Source organism: Filicampus tigris, chromosome 2 (genome assembly GCF_054856515.1).
Source record: "Filicampus tigris isolate MCC_2025a chromosome 2, RoL_Ftig_1.0, whole genome shotgun sequence".
In the NCBI taxonomy this organism is placed as follows: Eukaryota; Metazoa; Chordata; class Actinopteri; order Syngnathiformes; family Syngnathidae; genus Filicampus; species Filicampus tigris.
The window spans coordinates 9,519,231-9,543,905 of record NC_141218.1 but is presented as its reverse complement, the minus strand read 5'-3'; the positions used below and the strand labels follow the sequence as shown (position 1 = coordinate 9,543,905).

At 39.6% G+C, this 24,675-nt stretch overlaps 1 protein-coding gene across 6 annotated transcripts; it reads right to left on the bottom strand.

The window, feature by feature from the left end:
• Positions 1-662: 662 nt before the first annotated feature.
• On the bottom strand, positions 663-23,252 carry mbnl3 (muscleblind-like splicing regulator 3). 6 transcript variants are annotated; one of them, XM_086024053.1, is made up of 7 exons: positions 23,030-23,252; positions 18,713-18,735; positions 18,015-18,616; positions 8,024-8,188; positions 6,609-6,812; positions 6,312-6,536; positions 4,444-4,592 (listed from the first exon to the last, which is right to left on the bottom strand). In XM_086024053.1, the coding sequence occupies exons 3-7, from the start codon at positions 18,186-18,188 to the stop codon at positions 4,566-4,568; spliced, it is 795 nt and encodes a 264-aa protein (XP_085880179.1). In that variant the 5' UTR covers positions 18,189-18,616; positions 18,713-18,735; positions 23,030-23,252; the 3' UTR covers positions 4,444-4,565. The 6 variants fall into 6 exon arrangements, 4 of the variants coding, with proteins under 4 accessions (XP_085880180.1, XP_085880182.1, XP_085880183.1 ...); XR_015085761.1 differs by lacking the exons at positions 4,444-4,592; positions 23,030-23,252 and adding exons at positions 2,901-2,942; positions 4,298-4,398 and having other exon boundaries at positions 18,015-19,049; XR_015085762.1 differs by lacking the exons at positions 4,444-4,592; positions 23,030-23,252 and adding exons at positions 2,921-2,939; positions 4,298-4,398 and having other exon boundaries at positions 18,015-19,049.
• Positions 23,253-24,675: the final 1,423 nt, after the last annotated feature.

Below are 24,675 nucleotides of genomic sequence, written 5' to 3'. Positions count from 1 at the left end.
TCATTTAGTTATGATTCAATATTCTACTGTTGCGTATATAGTAGGATATGTTTATAGATAGACTTTCAGTTAAACACAAACGTTTCTGTAAATGGCTTTTTTTCTTTTCTTTTTTTTTTGTACTGTACATAACTACAGTGGACACTTTTTCAATGTACCTTTCCCATAGGAATCATGGAAATTGAGCTGATCCACTCAAACTGGTCACACTGTCCAGGCAATGTTTGAAGTAACAATTCAACATTCTTAACTGCCTTACAAGTGTAGAAAATAATAATAATACATAAAAGTTCAACACAATCATTTGTGCACCTGCCCTCATTTCAACAATGACGAGTGAATGGAATTACAGATGTTATCATTTTTATAACGACAAGTGTGATCTTATGATCTTCCAATTTTCTATTCACCTTCATTTTTATACAGCAGGGGTTTGAAGAACAACTGTCATACAGGAGAAAGATTTATTGGTGATTTATTCATTATTATAATCCCTCTATCATGGATTTTCACCAATGTACTTTTTTTTTTTAATTTAATATATATATAATATATATATATATATATTATATATATAATATATATATATATATATATTAATTATATATATATATATATATATATATATATATATATATATATATATATATATATACGGTATAATTATAATTACAGTGAGTGTATGTTCCCTGAACTTTTTAAGTTTGTGTGAAGTCTCTCCTCTAGCTAAAGCAAAAATCCCAAACAAGTCAACATTGTGAGCACGAGCCAATGTCACACAAATGAAACGTGATCGGACTTACACGCTAGGCCATCTGCAAACACGTCGTGATCGTTTGTCACAAGTCTGTCATTCCACTGGTCTCCATCTCCACTCCGTTGGTTGTCAACAGTCCAAAGGTTGACCTGCTGCCCTCTGAGATAAATCCACCCCATAAAAGGGGGCTTTCGTTTTCTCCTTGTATGTGTCTTACATTTGATAAGTTGAGCTATCGAGAACTAGAGTGGGCTAATTCTATTATTGTCATATTCAGATGAATACTGGTCGAAATCAAGGTTTCGGGTCCATGATTGCGATAAGCACGTTTCTGGAGTCACCAGTTGCAACACTGGGCCAACTCCGCGTCCCGCAGCTTCCCAAGTAAGCTTCAGAAATTAATAGAAAACTCAAAAAGAAAGTAGTGCTTTAGCTTGGGTGCTAGTGAATCTGCATGTTAATAGAACTGAATTTTATTTATCGTCATTTTTGAAATATTGACAGATTTAATGGATGCTTGGGATTTATTTTTATAATCCCAATTTTTTTATTTTCTTTCAGTCAATCTAGATGAGGGATGGGCGACTTAAATGCTGGAAGGGATGTAAGACAAAAATGCTATTTTAGAGATGTAATAAAATACATGCATATGTGCAAAATATATGCTCTTAATAAATTATAGAATTAAGTATATTTTGCTTCAAATATTGTTCTAATATTTTCTTTGATCCTTGAATACGGTACGATTCTTTTCCTGTAAAATAAAACGCCGGTTGAACGATACGCCAAAGACGTACAACTAATATGGTCTTTGAATTTGGCTTTGCAAAGCGCACAAATGATTTGGGATTTCTCCAATGAGCTGTCGAGCAATATTTTAAAAGTAACACTACACAAAAGTCCATTTTTGTCTGTCTTTGCGCCAGGGACTCTCCTCTAAGTTTGGCTGCAAAGTGAGCAGAGGACAGCTGCCAAGAGAAGTAAATAAAACTGAGCAAACTGAGTTAATTATATTTTTTAAACCTTATAAATTTTTAATTAATCTCTTAGTTAACGTTTTAACTTTGACAGCCCTAATATATTTCATTTCTCAATACATGTAATACCTGTATATAAAATATCCACTATCCTAACCAAAGAACAAGAACAAGAACAAAGCAAAACAACAAAAGAACCACATTCTGTGATTATTTTCCTTTCCAGTGCAAAGGGCCACCACTCACGCAAAATTTTTATTGGAGTTCTATGTTTGTCCTGTATATCGCTACAAATCCGAAAAAAATTATTAAGTTTCCTCTTGGTGTAGTATTGGACCCGATTTAAGCACAACTAAGCCATGCCTGCCATCTAGTGGTGAAAGGTGATATTACATCTTCACATTACATGCATGTCGATGCATATTCGCATTTCAGCACCAACAAATATTCACAGATCTTTTTTGCCCTTTTAGGGTTTCTCCCCCCCCCAAGATTTTCTTCCCCATGTATATTGAATGTTAATCAGCATTTTTTCATGAATTTGTTGGGTTTGTAAAGAAAAAAAAATCCTCAATTTTTTATTTATTTATGTTTTTATTAAATAATCAGGGGGCCACTCAGAGTGCGGTGGAGGGCTGAATGCAGCCCCTGGGCCGCCACTTGCCCATCACTGATGTAGATGATACTGACCAGGATCCAACCTATGAAACTGAAGATGATGACAGTACCTCAGTTATGGTTAAAGTGCCAGCAATATGATCCAATATCAATATTCAAAATGATCCAAGATGAAAATAATTATATTTGGCCAAATCTGGTAGAAAAAAAAAAAATGACAGTTGCCATAAAACTTTAAGTCTCTCCTGCAAAATGGCAAAAATTGATTTAGCCCACTCTAATTCTCAGCGGCTCTGTTCGTATGCACGTCTTGTGCACTTTTAAGGTGTCGGTTTTTATGGCTGACAAGAAGGTGGCGTCTCTTGGGCGCAGCCTCTTAAGTTGGCGTGCAGATGATGAGGCACACATCTGTTTTGAGACGTGGGGGGGCGGGGGTGTACCTTAAGTTGCATTCGGAGAAAGGCTTACTGAATCGAGGGCCACGGGAGTTGCCATCAGCAGTTTGGGAATAGGACACAGGTGGGTCTCCATATCCACGGGGACGCACTGGAGCTCCACCGGATCTGGAGTCACAAGCTCGGAAGGTTCTACTGGGAGACACAGGAGAAGAGAGGACTGGGTCGTCATCGTTTGTACTTAATTATAGAGGGAGAACAACAAGGCACAACCGAAGAGCCACCTGTTGCCCTTCATATAACACAATAATAGATTTGTGTTCAGCTAAACAGGCGCACATCCATGGTCAGTGGTTTTCTAACATTAGCGTGGGTTGCTAAAAATTTAGCGTTGCCAAGATGAGCATGTTTTCTGCAATAACGTATGATCTAAATAATAAATAATGGCTGAGGACAAAGGCAAGGAAACAAGCCCGGATGTGTCATCGAAACCCCCACAAGTGCTCATGTGATCACGTGACACGTTAATGGCACGTCAAGTGGATAAACAAGAACGGATATTTGACCAAAATGCTAATGCGGCTAACGTTTTGTCCCAAACCACTTTGTGTAACTTCAACTCAGTATTGTGTTCTCACTAAATGACGTCATAGCGAGAGATGATTTGACGTGAACATAACTTATCGTCTAACTCTCTATGTGAAAGCGGAACCATAGAAACGGTTTCACGGTTGTTGCGCTAATGGCTGACATCACTGCTTGTTGGACTATTTGTGATGGCAGAGTCGAACTGATTAAATAAACAAACAAATCATCATTTGTTGCCACTTATTACCGTAAACTAATGAATGCTGCTTGTGGAAATGTCTTACAAAAATATTTAACACACTCAAGGTCATAATGTTGCATTGTGAATATATAGTATATTGCTAAAATGCATACTTTTTGTGACACTCTTGTTTGGTCGTGTGCTATGAGACTTTCTTACCTTAAAAATTCAGCAAGGGATCACATAATTATTTCCCCCCACTGTAGTTATTTAACCCGTGCGCTCATTTGCTCTTATGCTCAATGCACTGGACAAGTGTAGAAGATGAAGGAAAGATAGAAAGCGACCACAACACACAACACACATGACACAATTCCAATGATGAAGCCTAGAATATGGAAAGCAGTTTAAGCAATTATTCCTTATCCTTATTATTCAGTTAGTTTTCATTCGTTTTTTGGGGCAGGTTTGTTAGTCTATTCGTGTTTTATTTTTTTTTAGAAATGCTTTGTTTTAGTTTAGTTTTAATTAGCTAGTTTTAGTTTTTTTTATAAGGTCTATTTGTCTAGTGCAAAAGTACTAAAAAAAAGGTAAGCACAAAATTACGATTAGTATTGCACAATAAAAAGTATAGTAAACTATGATTCCCAGATGACTGTTTGACCTTTCTTCTTCTGTATGGCCATACAGTAAATAAATATGAAGATATGATATAAGGAATAAATGCTTGAGCGTCTTTCCGTACTAGAGAGCTGAATCAAAAGACAAGATGAGAGCAAACCTGATCGGAGGCGGCGGATTCGGCGAAAGGAACATCGGCGACTGCGCTGGAGGCCGACGAAACGGCAGAGGAGGAGGCGGGGGCGCCGTGCATCATGGCAACTTTTATTCAGGCAGACAAGAGGACGACGATGAGGGGAGGGGGGACAGGAATGAGATGGTTACCATGGCAACAGGTCAAGCCACATCGGCCAGATGATTTACCGCCGAACATGCAAACAAAATAAAAGACGAACGTATTAAATTTAGCAACAAACAGCCGACAAGGGTCATACAATGTGATCAGACGGCAATATCTGACCATTGTATTCAAAATGGACATGGACATGAAGAGAGCAAATGATCAGTAATGATTGCACTTTACAAATTAAATTCACTGAAAATACATTTACAAGCTAATTTTTTATTTTGTTCCATGTTCCATGATTTGGCAGCGTTCATCTCAGCTGCACTGCTTCAAGGACCTTTTTTTGTCTAATCAGATTTTTTTGTTATGTGTTGCCATATATCAATGCAATCTGCCCAGCGACTTCACAGTTGCTCATTTTTCTGGTTTTATTTAGACGAAATACGTCTTTGTTCTTGGAAACACCATTAGCTTTTTTTTCTTGAACCTTAAAGCGTTTTTCTCCCCCCCAAAATCTGAATTGATAGTAATAATATTGACTTTTTTTGCCCCTAAAAACAGGCAACTTTTTGATTTCTGTGGCATTTATGATTTTTACAAACAGAGGATGCCTTTTTCAAAACCATAGTCCCTTTTTTGAGGGTGAGAATTTAAATTGTATTTTTTCAATTCACTTATTAAAATATCACTTTTTTCCCTTGTAAAAGTTTGATTTTAATGCCATATGTAATGACTCTAAAAAATCAAAAATCAAAATAAAATAAAAAAAGATTGTCAAATATAACTTTTATTCCCAACAAAATACACCTTTTTTCTTAATATTACAACTTTCCAAAAAAGAATTTGTTACTGTAACATTGCGACTTTTTCTTAAAATTAGGCAACTTTTGAACTCTTATTGTAATTTTTTTTAACACAAGGCATTTTTTCCCCCAAGGATATGGTCCATGTTTTACCAGACTAAAAACTGTACGGTCAACAAAAAGAATATTTTTTTTTAATTCACCTTGTTGAATTTCGGAAATATTACGACTTTATCTTGAAAAAATACGATTTTGTTTCTCGAAAAAAAACCAAAAAACTTTTTGATTCCTTTGGCACTTGGGTGAACACATCACACACATCACATGTTTGATTGGCATTGGGATTAAGAGGGGTAAAATTGTGCGTGTGGGGGCCTGCTCATAATTCGATTTCGCATGTATGTCAGTGAGTTAAAGATGCAAATGAGTCCAACTTTACCAGAGATTAAGTATTCACTTTTGCAGGGTACTGAAAATGAACTGTCCGGTAAGTAAACAAAATGAAGGAAAAAAAGTCTTCCTCTCAAGACCAAAATAACAAGGGGTTACTGTTTTCCATTTGTTTTATATTTATGGCCTAGAAGTGTGTGTTGTATAATATTTACTATAACTCTAACTTTCCTACTATTTTAGCATTGATTATTGCTAGATTACAACACGTTCTGATTTACGTAAACAAAGAGGTCATGCTAGTAGCAATGTTGTAATGGAACTGCATTGTAAACCATGCATCAGAGTACAGCATAGTTGATTTTTACAGACATTCCTAATGATTGCCACCAGGGGACGCTGCAGTATGCAACAAGAGCTCAAGTGATGTCAGCCCACTTGGGTTAGGCTAGGTGCAAATCAGAACATCAAAAAACATCAAAACATCACCTTTTCCTGGGATGTTTTTAAAGGGCTTCTTGCAATTTTCTGTCTGTTCAGGGTTCAAATTTTACCTCAGGCATACCAACCAAGTACCTATCTACCTCTCGTATCTACCTACCAACCATCCTACCTACCTAGTATCTACTTTCCTAGCCGTTGAATATCTACCTAGTATTCAACACTTCCTACCTGTGAAGTGAAGTGTGACTCACCAATGCGGCAGAAGCCGTGTTGTGTCCGGCCTTGATCCTGGCCTGCAGGTGAGTAGGAGGGTGGAAGTATTTGCACTTGTCCCGGCCGCAGCGTCCCTTCACGTAGTCCATGCAAACGATCACACAGTTCTCATTGCAGTCCACCATGCCGGCCTCCAGTGGGTGCGCGTAGCGACAGTCGCTCTCCCCGCGTGTGCAGTTCCCACGCTGGAACTCGCGACAAACCTGCGAGAGCCGCGACCCACGTTTTACCTTTCTGCGTATGCAGCATTAACACAAAATGCGCACACGCCATACCTCCAGCTTGTCGGTGCGTGAGTGCTTGGGTGCGGCTGAGCTGTTACCCGTGGCCGCCAAGCCGGTGGGACTTCCGGGGACCAGCAGGGGAGTACTGGGCAGCAGATCAGGCATCAAGCCCATGCTTGGGCCCATGTGGCCTAGGTACGGACTGAATGCCATACTGGGATTGGTTGCCAGGGATGGCGTCACGGGGAATGTTGTCTGTGGGTTTTGGAAAATGGAGTTCATTACATCAGTGCCTCCCAACATTTATTGATCCAAGGTACATATTTTATATCAGGAAATCTCCTGGCATTAACACCAAACGAAAATATTACAAAACGTATATACTATATATATAACGACCAATCACCTGTTTTCTGAAGCTGAGCCGTGATTGGCCATTACCTGAGTCCTGAGCAGTTGTGATGTCATTTTCAGTCGACAGATGGCTAAAAACGGGTGGATTTTGCTGCTTAACTCATATTCCACAAACGCAATATTAATCAGAATTCCGTGTTTCAACTAGTGGGCCTGCTGGGTGCATATTCTTGAAAAAAATATGTTTGGGTTGTTTAAGGCTTTTTCTGTCAGATGGTCGCCAAGGTACAGCAAACCCCTGCTGCAGTATATGCAGATTTTTAAGCAATCTCTTTAATAGCTAAAAAAAATACAAAGAATTGCACACCTTCAGTATAGTACCATGTTGTGCCACAACGTGCCAGGCAGCACAGTGCCTGATTGAAAGACATGAGGCGTGACTCCAAGAAAGGAGAGGATGAACTTTCAGTGTAATATTCAGTAGTACAACCATTTGCCAATTTAGCAGCCATTATTCCCACAGAAAATTAAGAATATAATCAATGTAATAGTGATGCTAATATCCATTAGTTCATCTATAGTCCATCCATTATCTATACCGCTTTTATCCTCACGAGGGTCGGGGAAGGGGCTGGAGACTATCCCAGCCGTCTTCGGGCAATAGGCGGGGTACACCCTGAACTGGTTGCCAGTCAATCGCAGGGCACACAGAGACAAACAAGCATTCGCACTCACAATCACACCGAGGGGCAATTTAGAGTGCCCACTTAACCTACCATGCATATTTTTGGACTGTGGGAGGAAAACGGAGTACCCAGAGAAAACCCACGCAGGCACTGGGAGAACATGCAAACTCCACACAGGAAGGCCGGAGCTGGAATTGAACCCACGACTTCTGAACTGTGAGGCGGACATGCTAACAAGTCGACCACCGTGCCGCCTCATCTGTAGTGTTTTGCATTATATGTTAGCATTAAGCTCACAGACTTTATTTTCAGAATTCAAATTTTCATCTATGTCAGGTGGGTTTACAACATATCCAGTGAGATAAAAGGGGCTGACTGTGCCACTGTATTTTAAGAATTGAGAATGTATCTCATTGGTGGACTCACGATGGGCTGCAGCTGCGCTCCAGGCAGCATGAAGTGCATCTGTTGAGCCAACATGGCAGCGGCGGCCTTCTGCTGGATCAGGTTGTTCCTGCCGTTAATCTCCAGCTGTGTTTTGAGGTGTGGAGGAGGATGCAGGTATTTGCAATTCTCTCGCACGCACCGGCCCTGAAGAAAAGACCAGGAAAGGTGACACACTGCAGTGGCTCCAAACACAAGACCATACAGTGAATTCCCCGTCAAACATTGGGAGAATTTCGTGTAACATCACTTTGAGGATTCAAAAAGAAGACTCTCTTGCTCTGAGTTGTCCAAATAAGAGGCAGTGTGTGCTAGCATCAAGTTTGTTACTCCCAGCTAAAGTTTACAGTAAAACTCACACAAATTAAATTTAACATTTAAACAACCAAATGTTCAACCAAACAATTTCATTTTGTCTAACAAAAGTCCGCTAGCTTAATGCTAACATATACTGTAATGTGAAACACCACTGATGGCTAACATTAATGAGCACAGATGGTAATTGTAAACCTTCAAACTGCTACTTTTCCACACACACCACATTGACAAAAACAGAATAAAAAAAACAACAACAAAATAAATCTGCGGCTCAGCTCTACATCAATAATTACAAAACATTTTTCCCATGATCATTGAAAAACAGCATCATTTGTTAGCTAAGCTTCAAGTGGGCTTTAGATACAGAGCTGCATTTTGTAAGTTCTGGTGAAATGAAGCACTAATGATGTCTCCAAGGACCATGTGCTGGGTAATTTATGAGTAATGCGCCAGCCGTCTCGAAAATTGTACATGGTCAGTGACGCAATTGGCAATGTTATGTCTGAATAAAGCACAATTCCAACTGCAATGTAACTGCAAGAAAATTGTGCAATAAAAAAAAAAAAATCTCTCCATTTTCTGAAGCACTTACCCTCACTGGCATCACTAGTGAGCTGAAGTCTACCTCAGCTGACTTTGGGTGAGAGGCATGGTACGCAATGGATTGGCCGCCAGCCAATCTCAGGGCACATATAGACAAACATGCATTCGTACTCATGGGAACTCTGCCGTAAACGGTCGACCCCTTATATGTGCATAATACAATGCCGTAAATACCCCTCACAATTTTAGGCCAATAAAACTTTACGGACAATTACAGAACAAAGGATCTGAGAGTCGAACACAGAATTTAAGAACTGCGAGGCAGGAAAATCACAATTCAAGAAATGTAATTTCAATAAAATAGTGCAATAAAGATTCTTGACTCAAATACAACTGCTGTTTTTGAACGATGCAAAATATTTGCTGCAGTTTGTGAATTTTCCCCGGTGGCAAACAACAAGTTGAACAAACAAGACTGATGTGATAAAGTTGGAGATTGGAAACAGATGGTCAAGTCTCACCGTGTTGCCAAATCATCTTTTATTGACCTCAAGTTCAATATATGCAACATATTTGAAAGTTGGGGCACAATGTACCAGTGGAGTTGCATGAAATCTGGTTGTTTTATACTAAAATATATTTTCCCAACTGAATTTAAGTTCTATATTAAGAGCCAACCTTCAGGTTAGTAAATTCCTCATTCCTTCTCTTTATTTTCCTTAGAAAGTTTCCTTTTTTTGAAAATGAACAAAATTGTTTGTGTTTTTCGATTAAAAAAAAGGGGACAGTACAATATACATATACGGACATACCTTACCGCATCTCAGTAAGGTGCAGTAATGCTAGTTGTTTTTCACAGAGGATAAAGAATATATGCTTGTGAGTATTATATTCTGTATACTGTATATGTTATATTCTGTAGACTCAAAAAATTTAATTAAGTTAAAATAGCCACTGCTTAAGGGTTACAAAACTGCAAAACCAATGGTAGTCACTAGCCTGTCGATGGCAATTTCCCATTATGTATAGCATTAAGCTAGCCGAGGTTATGCGGTTGTTTAAAATACGCCTTGTCTTTGTTTTATGTGTCCGTTGGACTGCAAACTTCAATTGGGAGTGGCAATAAACAGCGTGAAGCCTTTTTAAAGGATTCTTCATTTTGTGCCAAACCGCTGCTTGTTGTGAAGTGAGTTGAGTTTACACAAAAAAAATATATAAATAATAAGTAAATGTTATTACTTGTGCGGTAACGTCCTAAAAGGAGGCTCCTGGCAGCTTTTTGGTGCAGTAGCACTGCAGGTCAGCAAGGGGGAAGAAACTGCAGTTGCCCTTAACCCCCTTACAGAGAGGCTGTTCAAAATGACCTCAGTCCCTTGACCCTTCCACTTGGTCAGCAAGCTACACATAATTTTCCAGAAAAGCATCCACAGTGCAAAATGTGGTGTAGCATCTTTAACATCACATCACAACACAGAAACTGTGATGGATAATGTGCTACCTAGTAGTTTTATTTTTATTTTATTTTTTTAAACTATGTTAAAAACTAGGAGAGCTATCAAAGATGGTTTCACAAAGCTTAAGTACAATGTTACCCCATTCTATTTCCTTTAATACTACTTACAAACATTTACTTTATGAACACTATGGGCAATGAACACTTTTGTTTAAGAGAAAGCATTTTTTGATATACTTAGACAAGTCTGAATTTAGAGTTGTGCGCCTTGAGTGTAGTACCATGTTGTGCCACAACATACCAGGCAGCACTGAGCCTTATAGAAGAAGCAGAAGCAGAAAAGCGTGTGTGCTCTATTTATACGTGTTACCGCTCTGTGCATGTTCAAGTGGCAGTCATTTGGAGGTTTAGGATTACTGTAACATCTATGCTAACTGCTGTTGGCCAATATATAGTGTTTTACATATTAAGTTAGCATTAAGCTAGCAGATGTCAGATGAAACTATTGTTTGATGGAACATTTTGGTAATGTGTTGACATTTGGTGTTTAACAATGTTTGACACTATTTTATTTTAATTTCAGTTTTAACAGTAACCTACCACTAGAAGTGTCAAACATCTTGGGGACTGTGAGAGCCAGACAGTCTTCTTTTCTTTTTCCAAGTGATGTTTTGCGATAGCCTTTACAGTGAGAAAGTCAGATCAGGCACTAAGGACTACTTTAAAAAGCAAGTTTAAATTCAAACGGGTTTAAAGTGTGTGGAAGGGGTAAAACTTTATCATAAAACGTTTTTTATATGGTCTCTCAATAACAGAGATTTTTACCTATTATTGAGGGTGTTTCCTCCACATCCCCCACCATGAATCCAAATGTCATTAATCCATTACAGCCGTCCCATAAAATACAACGAACATTTTTGAAATCTGTGTTTTAATGAGAAAAATAGTACTAGTATAATATTTGACATATAAAAATATACATTAATGACATAATGAAGTAGAATGTAAAGAATCAAATATTCACACTTTTGGCTTTAATTCAATGGACATAGTCTTGCCCCCTTGTGGTGTGGCCACCTGAGGCATGTATAAAGATCCTGATACACCAAACCGATGTCGGAGGTCGCGAAGCGTCATGGCGTCTTTAAGCGCCGTCTGATTGGTGTAGTGACCACCGTCGTAGTGTCGTAACCCGTCTCCTAGCGTCTGGGGTTCGTTTACGTATGTTGAATCGGCGTCGTCAGTCGTGACATTTGGTTACTCTGATTGGCTGTTAGCTAGCAAATCAGCACGCGGAGCACCAACGGGAAGTGACAAAGGCGGAAAAACAGTGAGCACGCCTCCGCTGCCTTAATCTTCTTACAAGAGCGAGGGTTGACAATGTAAGTATTTCACAATACCGTGTCAAGAACGTGATTGTTTACTTCGCGTGGGAGTTCATCGTGAGCGAAGAATAGAGCTGAATGCATTGTTTACGTTTTTATAATCCGCCCCCCGGCCAACAGCTTTCCGGTTGGAGTTTACTAACCATGAGAAATGGTGACTACCGCCGCCGATGGTATGGAAGGGTATTGCATCTTATGCATGCGCAGAATGAACTTTAATGGTCAGTGTCGCTGTCTGTCGTTGCGGTGTATTCCTCCAGCGTGACATGCCGACAGCCGGCCGGACGCCACAGGGGGTAAGCATCTGTCACTGTGGGCCAGCGTCTTTTTGGTGTATCAGGGCCTTAATACAGACATACAGTATGGATAAACATGAAGACGATCACTCGTCAGCAAGCCGCAGTTATTTTAGCCACTCTTTGCAGAGGATAAAGAATATATACCTATGAGTACTGTTATACTGTCTGTTTAAATGTCTGGCTGTTTTTTGTGGACAAATGACACTGCTACATAAATGCTATTTGTTATCTTGTTTATCACATTTCCATTATCTGTTAGCATTAAGCTAACAGAGGCTATTTCATTGTTTTAAATACATCTGTAACTCTCATTGTCTTTCGTTTAGTTTGACGGTTAACATCAACTGGGAGTGGCAATAAAGAAGAATTGTTCACTATCAAAATTGTTGATTTGAGTCGCGTTCACTGCCACCATACAGTGCTAGTATCTTGCTTGCAAGTCAAAGCAAAAAAACAAAAAAACAAACTAATATATAAATTGGCTGAAAGATTGCTCGTTTCTCGGAAGACTTTGGTCACTCATATTTCAAGCCGGCAGCAACTTGAAGACCGTCTGGACCGGGGGGTTTGAAACAGTCACACGAGGCAACCAAGGCGTCATCCTGGCCTTTGGCACAAAACGGTAGCAGGCCTCTTGCTGCCCTCCACGCCAGCAATACCGAGGCAGACTGTTGCTCTGTGCTAAAAACAGCCTTGCCATTCAGGAAGATCAAACTATCCAATGGCTACGCACTCCTGTGCTGTTGCTAGGCCCCCCTCTACTCTCCCTATGCCCCCCTCTACTCTCCCTTCTCCATCTCCCTGCTGCTCTGGAGGACATAACGTGGAAAATGGACCAATAATACATTCAAACTCAATAAGCAAGGAGACGGCGGCTGCGGGCTGCTCTGGTACATGAAGCCAATCGTCTGGTTCGCACTTTCCTTTTGCAGCAGGCGCCGAACGTTTCGCAAAGCCACACTTTGAACAGCACAAGCTGGAAAAAAAAAAATCACATCACAGAGCACAGTGAATCTGTATTATATCGCAATTCCTCTTTCGTCTGTCGTGCCCGGGGCAGCACTGAGCTCTACTTGAAGTCAGCAGCGTAATATACGAGGAAGAAGAGGCAGAGAAGGTCCCCTACTAAACTGCAGTAATTGTCGTCGTTCCCACAGAGCAGAGAGAATGCGGAATATGGCTGTTAGTATTGTTGTATGATGTTTAAATGTCTTGTTGCTCCGTGTGTAAAGTAGCAGCTTTTGAAGGTTTACAATTACCGTACCATCTATGCTAATTTCCGTTAGCCTCATTACATTTAGACATAATTATATGGATTGGTTTGGTGTTTCGGTGTTTAAAGATACAATTTTTAATCCTCTTTGGTTGTGTGCTGGCTTTGTGTTGCTGCTCTGCATGTGTTAAAGTAGCACTTGTTGAGGTTTTATAATCACAGTAACATTGATGCTAATTTAAATTAGCCCATCTATGATATTTCGGCTTATATTTTAGTATTAAACTAGTGCCACTGATGGCAATAGGTGTCAAATATGCATTGTGACTAGAAGGGTTGACAGTGAATAAGTTTGTTTTTTAAATATATAACTAAATTAATCATTTGTTAATTGAATTGTTTTTCATGTTTTTTTATGTATGTTATAATTTCTAATTGATCAAATAATTAGTTAATAAATTCCAAATGTAAATTTAGCCGCTTTCTCCTAACATCATCAAAATATATTATTTTTTTCAATTTATTCATCTCACACATTAAATGTGTGTTTATTGTATATAATATAATAAAACAGTATTAATATTTTTTTCCATATATACCAATTTTTTTCATTAGAATCACTGCTAACATTAAAAAAGCTCTAAACAAACTTTTAAAAATGCTCATGAATTATTTTATTTTGAAACTAATGAGTATGAGTATTATATTAAGAATTATGTGCAATATTCACTGAACTTGGTGCTATTTGTAAATAACATTTTTCCCTTACCCCAGGTTTTGATAATACTTGTTCTTTACACAATATTGTATCTCATATGTTACTACTTTAACTAGTGAAATTGCCCGCTTTGGTCGTCTTCTTAAAAAACGTTTTACATATTTGACAGCTGTCAAAGTTAAAGGGTTAACCACTTCCTGTGGCAGCTGACCTCTGCTCACTTTGCAGCCAAACTTAGCGGAGAGTCGCAAAGATGGACTTTTACGAAGTTTTACTTTAAAAAGTTGTCAACAGCTCATTGGAGAAATCCAAAATAGTTTGTGCACTTTGTAAAGCCAAATTCAAATACCATATTAGTTGTAGGTCTGTTGTCTATCCTTCAACAGTAGTATTTTACAGGAAAACAATCGCATTCAAGGATCAATGAAAGCTATTAGAACAGTCTTTGAATTAAAATATACTTTTACTTTTTTTGCACATTAATTCCACTATTTTACTCAAGTAAACATTGGTTCCAAGCTACTTAAAAAATTGTAGTTAAAAAATATGATTAATCACGATCAATTATCGAAAATTTTGCGATGAATTAGTTCAAAAATTTTAATCGCTTGACAGCGCAAACATATTTACATTGGAACTACGGTTTGTTTTTTTACTTCATGACCTGGTCCATCTGTCCATTTTAAAATTCCAATGTGGCCCCTGAGCACTAAAGTTTGCACTCCCCTGCACCAACCTAATGAGCATGTTATGTTTTTACAGTATGTAATGTGGATGCATGCTTGTTTATAATGCTGCATGCAAATGAGGGAGAAAAATAAAGCGAAAGTTTGAATCTTTAACCCTGATGCGGCTGTTAGGCCCAAAGTCTCCAGTGGCTTGTCGGACATGTGACTTGTCGCACAACGCTTCATTGAAAGCCTGAAGGCAGTAAAGCAACATTTTCCGACGCTTTGGGTTGTGGTTGTGTTGTGAAGACGTGTGAGTCACAACTGCGAGTTCAGGACGCACCAGGCAGTGACCAGCCTATGTAAGGAGGTAACTTTTAGGGAATTCACGTATTAACAGACACCCCAAAATGTTTAAAATTGGCGCAATGAATAATTCAAACCGTGAATATACCACAAACTCATCCCAAAAAGCAATAACATCATTTCATAATCATTTTACAACATTATCCTTGAAAACGATTTGATTTCCAGCCATGAACTTGTTCATTCATATGCAGCAAAACCCCACTGTAACTTCTGCCAACGACCCTGTCTAACCATATACTATACAGGTTTTTGCTGAAAAAAAAAGTTATTTACATATTTTTGTGCGTCAAAGCCCTGTCTAATAAGAATGTAGTAATTGGTGTCAAAGAAGTATGTCGAAATTATGATTCTTGAGGAACTAAGTTTATCCTGGTTTGTTACAGAAAGTCTTTGTATTTAGATTTTTTTTTTTTTTTTAAATCCAACCCTCTGTAAGAAATTTATTTTCTAAAGTTAATATAAGTTGAGTTAGAAATAATACTGAAATATTTTGGGTTCATAGTTTGTGATCAATTTAAAGTTTAAAGCTGTGAGAGATCATCAGATGTGCTGTGGGCAATGATCTACTTTCACAATTTCACAAATAAACTAAAAAAGGTCACACACTAAATTATTTATTCACTACAAATGCATTATCTTAGTTCTATCATCCGGCCAAAGGACAATTTCCTGATGATATTAGCCTAAGGCCCTGTCTACACGTAGCCGGGGTTTTTGAAAACGCCGGATTAAGCCTGCAGTTAACCCAATCATTCCCCGGAGTTTTTTCAGTGAAAACGCAAAACTCCGGCCGCAGTGCAGATTTGTGGATGGTTACACCCGGAGACTTACGTCGTCACCGTGCGACAACAATGCTTTGACGTCATTGCGTGACTTGTGTTTTCATGCGAGTCAACATGGATTCTCGTGGCGCTGCGTTGGTTATAGCCATTCTCGATGCGCTTTTTGCTTAATTATTTGTCCGCAACCAACCACTTCTTCTCGTTGAAAGGTTTAAAAGCAATTCTGACCTCTTGTCGGTTCTCCCGAACGAGTTTGGCGCCGTGTTTTTGGTTTCGTAGAAGTGACGTCAAAGGATGGAAGTTCCTTCTGAATGGACAGTGTTTGGCTAACTACTGCTACCCAGAGGCTTGGCATGCAACGCACTTCCGGGGTTTCGTGTGGATGCGTTTTTTTAATGTGTATTCCAACGCATGCGGGTGGGGGTGGGGATATACGGTTGTTAAAAAACCCCGGCTACGTGAAGTGAAGAGCACTGGGTGTTTTCCAAAATGTGGTTTTGGCCGACGCCCACGCACATTTAAGGAGGGTCTCCTCAGCTCGTATGGCGCCAGGCACTAACGACTCGACGTGTGAACAAAAAGACACACCTGAAGCTGTCACTTCCTTGCAGGAGAGCCACACGCACACAAGCAGCCCAATGATTGTGGGAGGAACCTGTTTTATTGTACCGCTCATGATTGCAGTAGACAGGGAGTGGGTTAGTTATCACAATCAACACCACTAACTCAACTTACGAGTGCCGCGACTTGGGAGTTTTTCACGCTTAGAGCTTTCATTCGGTGGATTTTTGCTTTGTGCTGCCAGACAAAATTTGAGTCTCCTCCCAGTGAAAAGGAATCTTCTCAACTGACTTCAACATAGTTCCTTGTCAACATAATGCTTCAAGATGGTGAAAAAACACTATTTTTGTGTATATTGAAACTCCACAACTCATCTCAATGGTTCCTTGGTACCAAGATGGTGGCAGAGGACTATGTTTGCCTAAATAAAGCTCCTCAATTCATTTCAACATGGTTCCTTGCCACCCAAAATGCCACAAGATGCAGCAAAGCACTCCTTTTCAACAAAACTTCTCAACTCATGTCACACAAGATGATGGCAAAGCACTATTTCTGTCAAATGGAAACCCTCCACTCACCCCAACATTGGTACCCAAGGTGCCAAGGTGCGACAAAATGGTGGCAAATGACTACTTAAGGTCAATAGATATAGATAAGGTTAAAACAAAAATGTTGAAAGTTAGCGCTTTTCAAAGAATGTTCAAATTTAAAGTATTGACGAAATATATGAATGAAGTGTAAGCGTGTATAAAATTATGAATTTTGTTGGTTTGACAAGGGTGTTTAAAAAAAAAAATCTTTATTACCAAATTGAATTTTGTGAGATGTTCAATTTTGTGTTGGCATGTTGTGGCCACCGATTTTATTTGCTGAGGAATTTTGTTTGTGTTGGCGAGCTGTGGTCAATGATTTTATTTGCTGAAATGTGTTTTGTCATGTACAAAAGGCCTAGGCTTGATAAACTGAAGCTTCATTCTACGCCTTTTGAATTGGCTTGTTTTGATGTAAAACTGTATAGACTTTTCTGTTGTCTTCTATTGAAGCTGTATTGAATAAATAACCAAACAACCAATCAATATGATGCACCTCAATTTACTTCAACAAAGTTCTTTCATTCATGTCATTCCATGACATGGCGGCAAAGCACTACGATATGGAAATAAACGGACCTCCTCAACTCACTTCAACAAACAGTTTGGGATCGGGAATGGGCCTGACCGAAAATCTGTATCTAACTGACACCCACTGAAATGATTTGCCTTCCCACAATAAATGGGGGTAAAATGGAGGCAACCTCGCCTCAAAAACAAACAACCCCTCAAAATGTCAACAAAAAATAAAAAATTGCAATTGTAATTGCAAAAAAGCAAATATGCGACTCTCCGGGTCCACTTAATTCCTTGGCACCAAGGACCCAAAAGACTGTGGCAATTCACTATTTTTGTAGTAAAAATGGTTCGTATTTAATTGTGGTTTTATAATACAATCGTACAAGTCATTAAACTTGGAATGAATGAACCCGTACACCAACGCCCGATTTGTGTCATCAGCTAGCAAACCATTAGATGCTTCAACAGAAACCAGCTTCCCAAGGTAAGCAATGAGGCACCTGCAGCTCAACCTGGGCAACAACGCAAGTATTTTGCTGTTCGCCGCTCGCTTACCTTGAGCGAGTCGAAACAAGCGATGACTCTGCCGTTGTCCACATGGCAGCTGCGCGACGGGTGCGCAAACTTGCAGTCGGCGTCCGAGCGCGAGCAGGTGCCTCTCTGGTACTCGCGGCACACTTCCAGGGTCAGCCATTTGGTGTCACGGCCCACGCTCACGCTCACCGCCATGACCGACGTGACGCACTGGAGCAAATGGAAACGACGATGCGCGGATGGAAAACGGCCACGGGGGGGATTTCTGCAGAGGGGCGCTGTGCTTTATTGGCTCTTCCTGGGAAAAGTGGCAGCTGAAGTTGGACTGGGGTAAGATAGCACGGTTGACAGTCCATGGGATTTTTTTTAAAAACTAAACTACTCTGAGGACATCAGTGTGGCATGGTGGGGAGGGGAGGTGGAAGTGGGGTGCCAGTGCCAGGCCCACCCTGCGTCGCCGTTGGATTCACGTCAACATGCCGAAGGAAGAGGCAGTCACCGCAGTGCGCGTTTGTCCCAGGAAGAAGTCACTTAGCAGGTCGGCGTCCTTGAAACGTCCAAGACAAAAAGGTGCAGCTCGTTCAAATGGAGTCTGCATTCCAGGCCAGCGGGTACGGTGCCGCCTTCATCCAGGAAAAAAAAAAAGCGTCAGACGACTCCTCCTCACGTCCCACTCCCACTTCCTCTTATTCTTACTTTAGCCTCTTTAGCATCCTTACCTTCCACATCATCCTCGTCGAGGCTGGAAAAAGGCAGAAAAACACACAATGGTTGACAAAGGAAATGTAGTACTCCCGGCTAAAGATTGTGCGACGCTGAAGGCGGAGGAGGAAGAGGAGAAGGAAGAGAAGGAGGGTGCTGATGAGGACCACGAGGCAGGAAGGGAAGCAAAGAAACATGCGACGACAAACAAACTGGGAGGGGGGGACGAGGAAGAGAGGCAGTCATAAACCGGAACGGGCAAGCGACTGTATGGCTTCATTAAGTCAGAGAGAGAGGCAGAGAGAGAGGGAGGAGGAAGGAATGGAGAGAGATGGGCAGACACGTCATTTTAACTTCCCCACAAAGAGGAAAGACATTGGCTAGCTATATATATGTGTGTGTGTGTGTGTATCTATCTATCTATCTATCTATCTATCTCTCTCTCTCTCTCTCTCTCTCTCTCTCTCTCTCTCTCTCTCTCTCTCTCTATATATATATATATATATATATATATATATATATATATATATATATATATATATACATACAGAGAGAGAGAGAGAGAGAGCGAGAACACTGCCCTATCTCAATAAATTAACTATTGTTGCTCATTTTGTCCACCGGAGGGCGCAATGGCAACCACTTTAATCCATCCATCCATTATCCAAAAAGATTATCCAAAGAAATTGTCTGTTTCTTAGTGTTTGATACCCGATACTGATGCACTTGTGAATGCCAAGACATGCTAAGTCTCATGAGTAAAGTAAGTCTTCTTCAAATTAAATGCTGTGACATCTTTGCTTTAAGAAGTGTACACTTCTGTGAAAATGAATCGCTATAAAAAGTAGCTTGAAAACTAAAGTATTCTTAGACAATGATTCGTTTATTCGCTGCGTTCGGAATCATTCACTCATCCCAACAGAGCCACTGACTTCGTGAAACGAACCACACGAGAGCCCACGCTCATGATTAACACCCAAGCGGCCAGGCACACACTTGCCAGGCAGATGAATAAAAGGCGGGAAAAATGGAGGGACCCAATGGGACGCTTCAGTCAGCCGGAAGTGGCAAACGGGTTTGCCAATGGGTGCAGATGTTTCCACGGCGACTCCTCCTTTTCATTGAGAGACCCCCCCCTGCAGTGGCAAAGTACAGTCATGGCCAAGCCACATGCTGATTTTCCAATTGGTTTCCCCATGTAAATCGAGAAAACAGTTTTACTTCTACACTTTTTGTACACACAAAGATTTTGTATAGTAGCCCCGTTTATCACAGGGCATACGTCCCAGACCTGACACAATAGGTGAAAATTAACAATAATATACCCCTCCGCAAAATTTTTAAATTCACAAACGTAATAAATCACACTTTTAAACGTATTCCTTAATGGATGTTCTCAGTCTCCTGCTGTCAAAAAAAAATGGAAGACTACCATATAACATCACTTTGAGAAAAGGAAAAGAAGACTTGCTGGCACAGACAGTTCCCCAAATAAGATATATTATGTGCTTGCTTCAAGCAGTTTATTATAAAAGTCAATCTCAGTAAAACCGACACATAAAACACAAGAGCATTACGTAATGTGTATTTAAACACCACAATGTTCAAACAACCATAATTTTGTTGACTAGCTTTATGCTACCGTGTAATGCAAAACACCATAGATGGGCTAATAGAATTAGCATAGTTGTTATGATAATTGACTAGCTACTTTAATGCACATGGGGTAGTGACACATATAGACAGAACATAAAACAAAACAGAATTAAATAATGCTATCTAAATACCAATATGTTCAGCCAAACCATTTCCTGTGACGAAAGTCCCCCATCTTAATGCTAACATTGGTATCAGATGAAAATGACCAGACATTTTCTCAATTTCTACAGTACGGAATAAAATATTTGATTTGTTTACTTGGTTTGAACCTTTGCTGAATTATAGTCATGTGAAAACATAGCTGTATCATTGTTGGGAAGGTTTTATTTGACAGAGATAATTGATCATTGGATACGCTTGTTTTTTTCTTCTTATACTATTGCTGAGGTATCGGATCGGAACTCGATATACTGCCAGATGATCAAAATCAACTTGGACTCGGGTGCGAACAAATGTGATTGGGACATCCCTAACAGTAATCCTAAACGTTCATAGAACTGCTATACACACGGAGTAGCAACGCATACAAACAGCTTACACTAAAACTCACAGGCATATATTCTTTCTGCTCTATGGGAACAAGCACTATTACTGAGCTTGTTATATAGGGCCTTCTCTGCCTCTTCTTCTTCCTGCTATTAATTGCACGATATCTCTTCTAGAACAGCTCAGTGCTGACCCACAGGTTGTGGCACAACATGGTGCTACACTGAAGGTGTGCAACTCTGAATGCAGAGGGGCGGAGCCAGAAGGTGGCTAATGGGTGTGCCTGGGAAAATCAGGGTGAGCCTGAATATTTCCCTCACTGAGCACAATCCTCCTGTCCCAACACAAAGTATATTCAAATAAAATGACAAACTTAATCATATGAAGTTCAGATCATTCTTAAACAACCACAATTATGCCATTATTAATATTCGATACAGAAAAACACACATTCAAAAAATGTATAATGTATAATAATGTATAAATGTATAAAAAAAAATAATGTATAAAACCCAGTAACTCTAAAATAATCACTTTTCAGGATACCCCAAAATGACATGTTTGTTCCACAATTAGCATTGCATCGTGAAAGCCAGCAAGTAATTTGGCATGCAAAACATTCAAAATGGAGAGGATCATAAAGCATCATCAACTCCATGCATCTAGCATGTACACAATCATAAAGCCATGTTACATACATAAGCATCTGTATTCAGTAGCTAAGGATAACATCAATGACAGATGACTGATTCAGAAGGATGTGCTGAAAGATCCACGAATTATGAGTGAGAGTGTAAGTCAGTGCGGGAGCGAGGAAAATAATTAGGTTAAGTATCAGTAATCCTTTGCTCATTAAAGCAGCAGGTCTGGCTCGTTCACCGCAAACGACAACATATGAAGCCGTGACTCATCTGCACTTGGCCGACGAACACACGAGAGACTAATGAATAGTCGTTCGCTTGTTTTCACTTGTTAAACTTGAAGACTTCAAACGCAAAAGCAGACAACTCCTTTTTTGTGAATTAAGTAAAATATGTTTTTTTCCTAGTTCCTGGTTGAAGCTAATACCTCTTATTTACGGTATTCGAAGTTAACATACATGTATTATGTAAAAGAATCACCAACCAAGTTTATTTCAGTTGTATTTCACTTTTTAGTACATTTACAGTTACAGTGTTAATGTCCAAACTGTGCATAAAGAATGATCTAACGTCTAACAAAAATATGAACTTACACTTAGTTTAAAGCATTTGCAATACCCGTATAAAGCAAGCAGTAGAATGCTAATTTCTGCTAGCCCCTCTAAGGCGTTTCACATTATATATTAGCATTCGACTATCGGTAAGGTGTCGATTTTGGTGCTCATCTAAATTGAATTTGCTCAATGGACCATGCCCGCCAGAAAATATGTGTGCGTGTGCGTGTGCGTGTGTGTGTGAGCGGTTATCAAAGATGTGCATGTGTGTGTTGCCTGATCATCTGCGTCGATATTAATTCAAGACAAACTAGATAGACTGGTGCACAGTCCACAGCCTTTGGGGATAAATGTGAACTTGTCCTGACTGGTTTTAATGTTAAGTGAGCCGAAAGCACTGCCGTGCTTCCTTTGGGAATGTGTGTGTTCATGTGTGTGTGTGCAGGCAAATTGTGACAACACAGTGTGCCACGGAGGTGGAGTGCGTATCTTGGAAACAAGGATAAAAATGAATGAATCAATTGAAATGTTAGGTTCATTTTTGAAGTTGGAATTAACTTGCGTATTTCTAAATAAATCTCAAAATGTTGAATCGATGATCAAAAATAATTATCGATTAATTTGATGAATCCATTACTTGACGATTAAATGTCGCACCTCTACTTTACATTTTTTACATTATGCTTTACTGGAGTGGGGACAAGCGGTATAGATGATGGATCGATGGTACTTTATAAAGTACACTATCAAGTGATATTTGTCTTCAAGTGGCCACGGGAAAAGAACACATAGAAGAAGCACCAATTTAAACCGAATCCGCTCAGAATTCAGAGCAGTATTGCATGAATACGTTCATAACTGTAACAAAAGCACAAGCATCTCTAGCATGTCACAACACAGAGGAAGCTCAAAATGCAGCTGGTATCAACAGAGTCAGTAACATATACACTAAAAACGATACTCTCTCATGTACTCTCGATCTTCTGTTTCTTACTTGTTCGTATTGCAATCAAGTTCACAAATCAACGTGGTTGAAGGTAGCGAATTAGGAGTTAGTCATCAGCATCCAGGCGATGAAATCTGGTCAGCATCCACGCGACCGAGCAAAAAATACACAAACACAAAAAGGCTTGGAAGTTGCGATGACACATGCGCCGTTTGACAAAGGCAATATTTCTTATATTTTTTTCTTCGTGCGTCGCTATAAATGATTGCAAGGCAAGCGAGCAACAGATCTGGGATGTAGAAAAAAAACATGCGTGGGAGGGGATCGGCGCTGAGGGAGGAGCTGGAAAGAGAGGCGCGACAACACCTGTTGATGCGGATTGAAACATTTCACTTTTCCATTTCGAAGCTTCATTTTCCAACTATTTACTGTACTAGTACATGGTCAAAGTGTTGTTTTATTTGAATGTTATGTTAAAAACAGAGACCTAAACAACGATTGTGGCAATTAAGTACGCGTCAGTCCAAATCATCAAGCAGACGTATTTTATTGCAGCATTCACACGTCGACAATTTCAAAATAAGAGCATACATATTCGCCTCCAATTTCTACATTTCTTGACCTATTCAACGTGTATATAGTTTTGAATATTACTGGAGCATATTGTCACCAACCTAAAATAACAGCGTACAGTATTTTTTTTTATACAGCAAACAACCCCCCCGCCCCAAAAAACTGGATCATACACTGAAAATGTTGCATGAAATGTTACGTGAAGTGCCCGCACCCTCCTGTCATTCCATTGTTGTGTATGTTGCCCTCAGCAGCAAAACTTTGTACATCCCAGACATAAATCATAAAGAACTACCGAACATAGACTTTACAGTAAGAAAATGAACGTGTGCTACGCGGGCTCTCTCTAGTGGTAGATGTAGAAATAGCAGAATTGTTGGAAATTACATGTACAATAGAAGTTAAAAAAACCTGAAATACAATGAAATATATTGTAATAAATTGAAATATCAACTGATGACAGGAAAATTAAGAAAGTTCGAAGTTAAAACTTAAAAAAACGTTGACTTCGACACACAGTTGGGGTCAAATGTGACCCGTTTTAACATTTGACAGCAATCCTAATTGTCTTTATGTCATTTTTTCAAACAGAAATTTGAACCACAAAAACGTTGTCTTAGGTGACACACAAAACACGAAAATGAAATTTTTTGTCATTCCTTTTAATTGGATATATTTTTACTTCAACCAATAAAGCAGAAAACAGAAAAATGAAAAAAAGTTCACAAATTCATGAGAGTGCAGATGTGAATTTTGATCATTCAATTACATGGATCAATCAATCAATCAATCAATCAATCAATCAATCAATCAATCAATCAATCAATCAATCAATCAATCAATCAATCAATCAATCAATCAAATTTGATTTATATAGCACTTTTCTTACAGGATGCAACTCAAAGTGCTGTACATTAAAAACGTCAAAATACAACATAAAAAGAGAACCCACTCCCGCCGTCTCTCCCTCCCTCGCAATGGCGAGGCTGCATTCAGCCATTTTGGTCCTCACCTTTGGAATAGCCTGCCACAAAGGGCCGTCTTTGTAGGGGCTCCTTGGGTCCGGGTGGCCGGGGGCCTCTACACTTTGTGTGGGGTCCACCTGGCTGATCCGGGCCGGG

What these genes read in the sequence shown, in the direction of transcription:
- mbnl3 (XM_086024053.1), bottom strand. Translation starts at nt 18,188, where the DNA reads ATGGCGGTGAGCGTGAGCGTGGGCCGTGACACCAAATGGCTGACCCTG. An exon ending in CTTGTTTCGACTCGCTCAAG is followed by an intron (nt 8,189 to 18,014) that starts GTAAGCGAGCGG and finishes TCTTTTCTTCAG; the next exon opens with GGCCGGTGCGTGCGAGAGAA. An exon ending in CACGCACCGACAAGCTGGAG is followed by an intron (nt 6,537 to 6,608) that starts GTATGGCGTGTG and finishes CGGCTCTCGCAG; the next exon opens with GTTTGTCGCGAGTTCCAGCG.